The 6640-nt window shown below is 56.1% G+C and overlaps 1 protein-coding gene across 1 annotated transcript; it reads right to left on the bottom strand.

The window, feature by feature from the left end:
- Window positions 1-1212: 1212 nt before the first annotated feature.
- LOC308048816 (small ribosomal subunit protein eS10) lies at window positions 1213-6309 on the bottom strand. The gene is made up of 6 exons (XM_080358123.1): window positions 6172-6309; window positions 5157-5306; window positions 4535-4706; window positions 2283-2360; window positions 1851-1906; window positions 1213-1301 (listed from the first exon to the last, which is right to left on the bottom strand). Exons 2-6 carry the CDS (start codon window positions 5304-5306, stop codon window positions 1260-1262), a joined length of 498 nt encoding a protein of 165 aa, XP_080214249.1. The 5' UTR covers window positions 6172-6309; the 3' UTR covers window positions 1213-1259.
- Between the last annotated feature and the right edge of the window lie 331 nt (window positions 6310-6640).

The raw sequence follows: 6640 nt of genomic DNA, 5'->3' as shown, positions 1-6640 counted from the left end.
TTAGAGTACAGTTCTTCACTCCAGAAAGCAATTTTTACTGGCTCATTTGGATCTTCCCTTTAGCGTGTCATACGTTCTTTTAGAACATCTGATACTGATTGCCACACACTTAAGCACTCCCAAGTGATTTTAAACAGTTGCTTAATCCTAAACCTTTTGCAGAACACACCGCTTCCTGAACAGAGTCACACCGATAAATGCACAGGAAGGGTGAACATCACCACCGTGCTGCAGGGAAAGTAAGCAGGAACTTGAACAGAAAGTGCCAGAAGATGCAGACAACCTAGCAGCTCGGGAATACCGCTGGCACAGTCGAAAAAAGAGCTGCTTTAATTCACATTACCAACGTGTCTTGGCTAAATCCAGTCACCCAGGACTCAGCAGGTCAGTCTGGATTAGGTTTAGGTAAATCGCAACCTACAAACTTCAACAGAGCGATAGAGAATAGAGAACTTCTCCAACAGAGGCAGATGGATCAGATAAAACAAAGACTTGAAATGTCAAGTCTCTCCCTTCAGTTTCATAATCCCATGCCCACCATTTCCCTCAGCCCAAACTAGGACTGGAATCAACTCCTTTGGCCTTGGTTAGTGTTCAGGGCAGCTTTAATATCATAGAAATGCTAGACAAGATACGATTAACCAGGCTACAGAAACCCATTCCCAATTAGCATCGTCCCGTTAACTGCTGGTGGGTGACACCTGCTGGTAGGCTGCACAGAGCAGGGAACCCGGGCTGTGCCTCCGCACACACCTCATCTTTCTCAAGCCACGGTTAATTAACCCGGTGATTTCCAAGCTGGGATGAAGGAAACGCTCACCTGCCTGCACTGGCTGTGTCCGGTTCACGCAGGGCCTCGGGCCAACACTGCTCAGCCTGCTGAATTCTCTGTTTGCAAAATAAAATTGTCTCTCAGCCCAGCTTTACTGCATTCCTGGGAATTACGAGAAATGAGTGTCTTCCTGTGCAGACAGAAAAACTGCCTGCAGCGCTCTGCACTGCCGCGAACCAACAATCCTCATTCCTCCGGGAGAACCACCTCCTCAGAGCAGAACCCTGCGTCAGCAGCCACCAAAGCTATGAAGTTCCTTGGTATAACCTGCTTCTAATCACAAGTCATTCTGTTACTGCTGTTACACCAAAGATTTGAGTCACCTGCTACGTGAGCTCTAGATTTATGCACTTAAATAAGACACACTGATGCAACCCAGGTGGCATTTTCACCTATTTTATTATACACAAAACATGAGCAGGAAGTTCTACTGAGGAGGCTGACCACGTCCGCGACCAAATCCGCCTCTCTGCAACAGAAAAGGGACAGCGTTAGAAGTCACCGTATTAAGCAAGTGACAGCAGCAATTACACAGCAGCGAGAACCACCACCATCACAAGAGTTAGCTGTCTTTCCTCAACTTCACATGGTTTGACAAGCATCCCCTGCTCCAAGCACAGCCTAATTTTGATCTGAGACCAGCTGCCTGACACAGGTTAACCATATGAGTGAGACTAAACAAAATGAACCCATCCCAGCCAGCTCCGTGGGTCACGTCTAAAACTCTTCTATTTCTGCAGTGTAAGATGGTGTGTTTCCTCCGGAGAGCTCGGCGTGTTTCTCACGGGGTTTCCCGTCACAGCAGCGAGGCCATCACGTCGTGTCCCCAGCAGGGATGTGGTCAGCGAGCTGGGCACAAGGGGACTAACCAGCTGCTGGTGACACAATCGGAGCCAAACACCAAGCACCGGCTGGCAGACCCGGCAGCCCCGCGCTGAAGAGCGCCCAGGTACCACCCGTCCACCTCCTCCTAATCAAAGCCTCGATAACGGGAGTAAACTTGACTGCAAATACTCACAAACTGGAATTCAGTGGCTGCTCCAGCCCCAGCCTCAGCCTTCTTGTCGGCACCAGCTGAAGAGGAGAAGAATCAGTTACTGACCACATACAGCGCTCCTGCTTGGAATCAAAGCTTTACAGTCAAAGACGACTAAAACTGAGGCTAAATATAGCAAAGTAAAATAGCTGTTATTGTGACTGTTAGAGAGCTACCAAACCCACCCCAGAGAAAACCCCCCAGTCCAGGCTGACAGAATTCAAGAACAGACTCATACCCACAGGCAGATACAGATGAACTCTGTTGTGCAAATGCCTAAGTCACGCCAATAGTCTGATTTTGCCCTTCTCTTCTTGAGAGGAGGGCAATACTGAAGACGATTCTCCCAAAGAGATGACCCTCACTAAGACAAGGTCAGCCTGATGCTTGCACAGCAACACGAGGGACACTCACGTGGGACGGCGCTGCGTCTGTACGTGTCCCTGTCAGCTTCTCCCCGAGTGAGACGTGCAGGGCGCTCGCCTTCCAGACCTGTAAGGGAACAGAGCAAACGCTTTGCTTATCCGGGACACAAACAACTCATTCCATGGGTGAGCCTGCACCTCAAGGTGGAAACAGCTCTCCAGTTCACTATTAGATCTACCAGCAGAACTGCATCTGTGACAGCTCAGTGTACATACACCTAAACAAAAATGTGACATCATAAGAAAAACTTCACTTTAAGGGTGAAATCTGCTAAAGCGCACCAGCTGGTGCTTAGGTTGAAGGTAAATAACATGAAAAACAGATTTTGCGGCATCATCTCAGCAGTTTTCCAGCCTTCAAACAAGAGCAAAAAATTAATGACAATAAAAAAGCAGAAATACAGGGAATCTGTCACGTCCAACAAGCTTGCTCACAGCTAAGTCACAAACCGCACAGTATTCTGATCCCAACGTAAACCAAAGCTGCACTATCAGTGTGACAAATCCTCCGCAATGGAGTGGGTTAATGAACTAAAAGCAGATTATCTATGTAACATCAGATTAACATCAGACAGAACACTTGCAGGAAAGAAAGATGTGGGGGAACCCCCTGTGTGCCACTCCTGCGGGGTTCACCCTGGGCAACGGTGAAGTCCAGGCTGGACGGAGCGCGGGTGGAAGATGTCCCTGCCCACGCCGGAGCAGAGTGGGTGATCTTTAGGGTCCTTTCCAACCCAAACCATTCCATGATTCTGTGGAATACATTCCCACAGCACCAGGCCAAGGTCTCCACGCGCAGGCGTAAGACACGGTGTACCGACACGGTGTACCCACAGTCCCACTCGCTGCAAGACCTGCAGAGGTGAAGAAGACCCGTGCGCTTGGATTCTGCGCCACCGCGGCTCCTGGTTTGCTGCAGCCTCGGGCAGGGCATCAGAGGGCAGGGCATCAGAGAGCAGCGCATCGGACCGTGTGTGCCGCCCGAGCAGCCAGCCCCGCCAGGTGGGACCGGAGCTCACCGGCGCTGCCCTGAAAGGGCTGAGGTGCTGCACAGTGGAGCTTCCTCGTAGCACAAACCCGAGCACATTTCAGCCAGGGCTGGCAGCTCCACCTCCCGTTAGACATGCAGTTTCTTTAGCTCGCTGGATAAACACAGCATCTGAAGAATAAATTGGGTAACACCCAAAGCTACTCAGAGATCAAAGAAACCATCACCTTCCTGGCTTTGATGCAATGCTTTCCTTTGAAGCAGATGATGCTCCCGTTTTGTTAGGCTGAACAACAACTGGCAGGAGATGGAGGGGAAGCCCTCGGCATCCCCCGCCCGCAACCTCCATCCCTAGTTCATGCCCAGCACCTGCTGACGGGACATGATGTGGCTCAGATGCAGGAAGAGCAGACTCCTGACATCTACCAGAAACAGCTCTGTCACACAGGATTCTCCTTTCACAGAGCGAGGCCTTCGAGGGCAGGATGACATCCTACAGCATTACTCTTGGTAAACACAAGTGGCAGCTCCACACAAGGCAAACAGACCCTGCATCTCCTGCCTTGGGGGAGAAGAACCATTTCTTGCCCCAAGAGAACTGGCAATGCTGCTTTTCCTTTGAGTCATCAAACCTGTCCCTGTGCGCTGCACCTGAGTTTGGGTTTGTTCCCCATCTTAGCAATCCAAGCCCACTCAGCTTCCACATAACAGCCTCTCCTGTCATTTTGCTACGGATAACTCAGCCAGAGACAAGGTTCTCTGCGGCTGCTCGATGAGACCGGCAGCGCACACACCATCTTCCCAGCAGAGCACTGCAGTGACTGCCGCAGGCTCTGCCCAAAAGCCAAGACCAGCACTTGGAAAGCCCTGTCAGAAGGAGCCACCCCCGCCTCAGACCTCGCCGTGTCTGGCGCCAGCCGCCCCTCGATCCGCAGCCCGCGGCCCCGGCGGGCGCTCAGCAACTCCAGGCCCTGGTGCTACCAGAGAAGGCCAAGTCCCAACTCGGAGCGTTTCTCCAGTCTGTCTCGCAGCTTTCTTTAGCACTCTCCCATTTTTCAGCAGGCCAGTGGCCGCCAGAGCAGCACCAAACACAAAATAATAAAACCTACAAGTCTCCTCAATCTGTTCACGTTCATACACCCCAAACTCAGGGTGACTCTGGAGGCAGAGGTGCAGCTCAGCTCCCAGCACACCCACGCTGTGTGACAGCTGCACCTCCCGCCGCAGCCCCTCCAGCTGGGCCGCCCGCTCACCTTTGGGCCGCGGTCTGCCGGTCTCCGGGCGGCTGCGGCGCAGGGTGGCGGGGACGATCTCGGGGGGCAGGTGAAGGTAGTCGCGCAGGTACTGGATGCCCTCGTTGGTCAGGTACCAGTAGAAATGCCTCCACGCAAACTGCTCTTTCACATAACCACGGGATTTCAGAGACTAGAGAGAGAATTCTCCGTTACTTTGTGTACAATCTTATCGTCATTCAATATCTCTGATCAACACCCTCACCAGGTGTTTTTATGAACACAAGAGCTTATCAGGGCATGTGGGGAGTAAATATTTAGAAGCCGATACAAGCTCACATGCAGAGCACAAAATTACAGCATCATTCCCATTGAGAAAATGTGGATCGTGTTTCTCCCTTGAGAGAATACACAGCGAGCACACATGGAGCTATTCCAGTTCCAAACAGAGCTAGACAAGGAGATCAACAAAACAACAACCTGTGGTCTGTGGGGAACAATAAATCAGAGACGAAATTGCAAAAATCAGGAAAACGGGAAAACAACTGTAATAGGAAAGAATCATCAAACGCAAGGCAAGGTGTGACGCCGTTCGTTCGATAGCGGTGGACTGTTGGCTCCCAGGCTCGCAAGCCCCGCGCACCTGCATGGCTTTCATGACGTGGAGGTTGGGCACGTTCTTGTCGACGAGCTCGGGGTGCTTCGGCATGTGGACGTCCTTCTTGGCCACCATCACGCCCTCCTTAAAAAGGAGTTCGTAGATGGCAATTCGGTTCTTCTTGGGCATCAACATCTAAAGAAGAATAAGTGGCATGCAATAAATACTGGTGATTTAAAACGAATACATGCAGGAGTCCACCAGAAGTAACAAAACACTAACAGTGCTCGTCTGTATGAACAGCCCAGTGCCTCAGTGACACCCCCCAGGTCACCGCATCTTGCAAGAACTCCCCGCGCCGCTTTCCCACAGCGGGCGGGCGGCCGCTGAACTGCGGAGGAAACCCGGGCAGAGGAAGCCCGGGCAGTTCAGCGCTGCTCTTGCACACCGATCACACCCCCGTTATTAACTGTGACTATTCTGTGTCAAAGCGAGAGACGCGGCTCGGGCGGGGACGGGCTCGTTTCACCCCAGCGCCGCACAGCACTTGTGCCGCTGGTCGTTCGGTGCCCTGGGGCCCGGGAACCCCCCCCGCCCCGCTCGGGGCCGGGAGCCCGCACGGGAGCGCAGCCGAGGGGCCGGCGGCACCGGGGACAGGACGCGCCGCCGCCGCTCCCCGCTCGGGCCGCCCCGGGCCGGGCTGCGGGACCCGCAGCGCTGCCGGCGCTCGGGACACGGCGGCGGAACCGCCCCGGCCGCGGGCAGCGCCGGGCGAGCAGCCTGCCCGGTGCCGCCGCCGCTCACCCCGCGGGTGTCCGGGGGCAGCCTGGCGCACCCGCCCCAGCCCAGGGCCCCGCGGCCCGCCCGCCCGGTACCGGGACCTCCCGCGGCCTAGAGCGCCCGCTCACGCCGCAGACCCGGACCTAGATCGCCCCCATCCCGGAAATGCCCCCGCGGGGGCCCGGCTGGGGCTGCCCGGCGCTGCCCAGCCGCGGCCCCGCGCCGCCGGCCCGGGATGGCGCCGATGCGGGGCCGATGCGGGCCCGGGACGCGGCCTCACCGTGGCAGCAGCAGCGGGCCCAGGAGCGGAAAGGACTGCGCATGCGCCGCGCGATCGTTTCCGGCCTCCGGAAGGCCCCTTAGCGGCGCGGGTGGCCGCGGCGCTGCCTGAGCGGCGCGCGCAGGCCCCCTCTAGCCCAGGCACGGGGGTGCCCGCTGCGGTGCCTGATGGGAATTGTCGCCCCGTCGTCGGCTGGCGCCACCACTGACATCCCGCTCCATGTCCCCACCACTGACATCCCTCTTCACATCTCCGCTCGTGCCGCCCCTCCACCCGCCGTGGCCGCAGCGGCCGCCACCAGCACTGTCCCCAGCCCCTCACTTCGCAGGGGAAGCAGCGGGCGGGCGGCCAGCCCGGGCACGTGCCGCACGGGGCACGAGTCACGTCCCCGCGCGGTCCGGTGGCCGCCGGGCTGTCGCCAGACACGGGGCGAGGAGCGCGCGTGCCCGGGCACAGGTCACCGCCCGCA

The sequence above is a fragment of the Nesoenas mayeri genome, assembly GCF_963082525.1.
Source record: "Nesoenas mayeri genome assembly, chromosome: 23".
Classification (NCBI taxonomy): Eukaryota; Metazoa; Chordata; class Aves; order Columbiformes; family Columbidae; genus Nesoenas; species Nesoenas mayeri.
This window is presented reverse-complemented; position numbering and strand designations above follow the sequence as displayed.

Bases quoted from the DNA above. Each gene is read 5' to 3' on its own strand.
- LOC308048816 (XM_080358123.1), bottom strand. From the start codon at position 5,306: ATGTTGATGCCCAAGAAGAACCGAATTGCCATCTACGAACTCCTTTTT. The intron at 2,361-4,534 runs GTGAGCGGGCGG...GTTCCCTTACAG, and splicing joins CGGCAGACCGCGGCCCAAAG to GTCTGGAAGGCGAGCGCCCT. The intron at 1,907-2,282 runs GTGAGTGTCCCT...TCTCCTCTTCAG, and splicing joins CAGACGCAGCGCCGTCCCAC to CTGGTGCCGACAAGAAGGCT.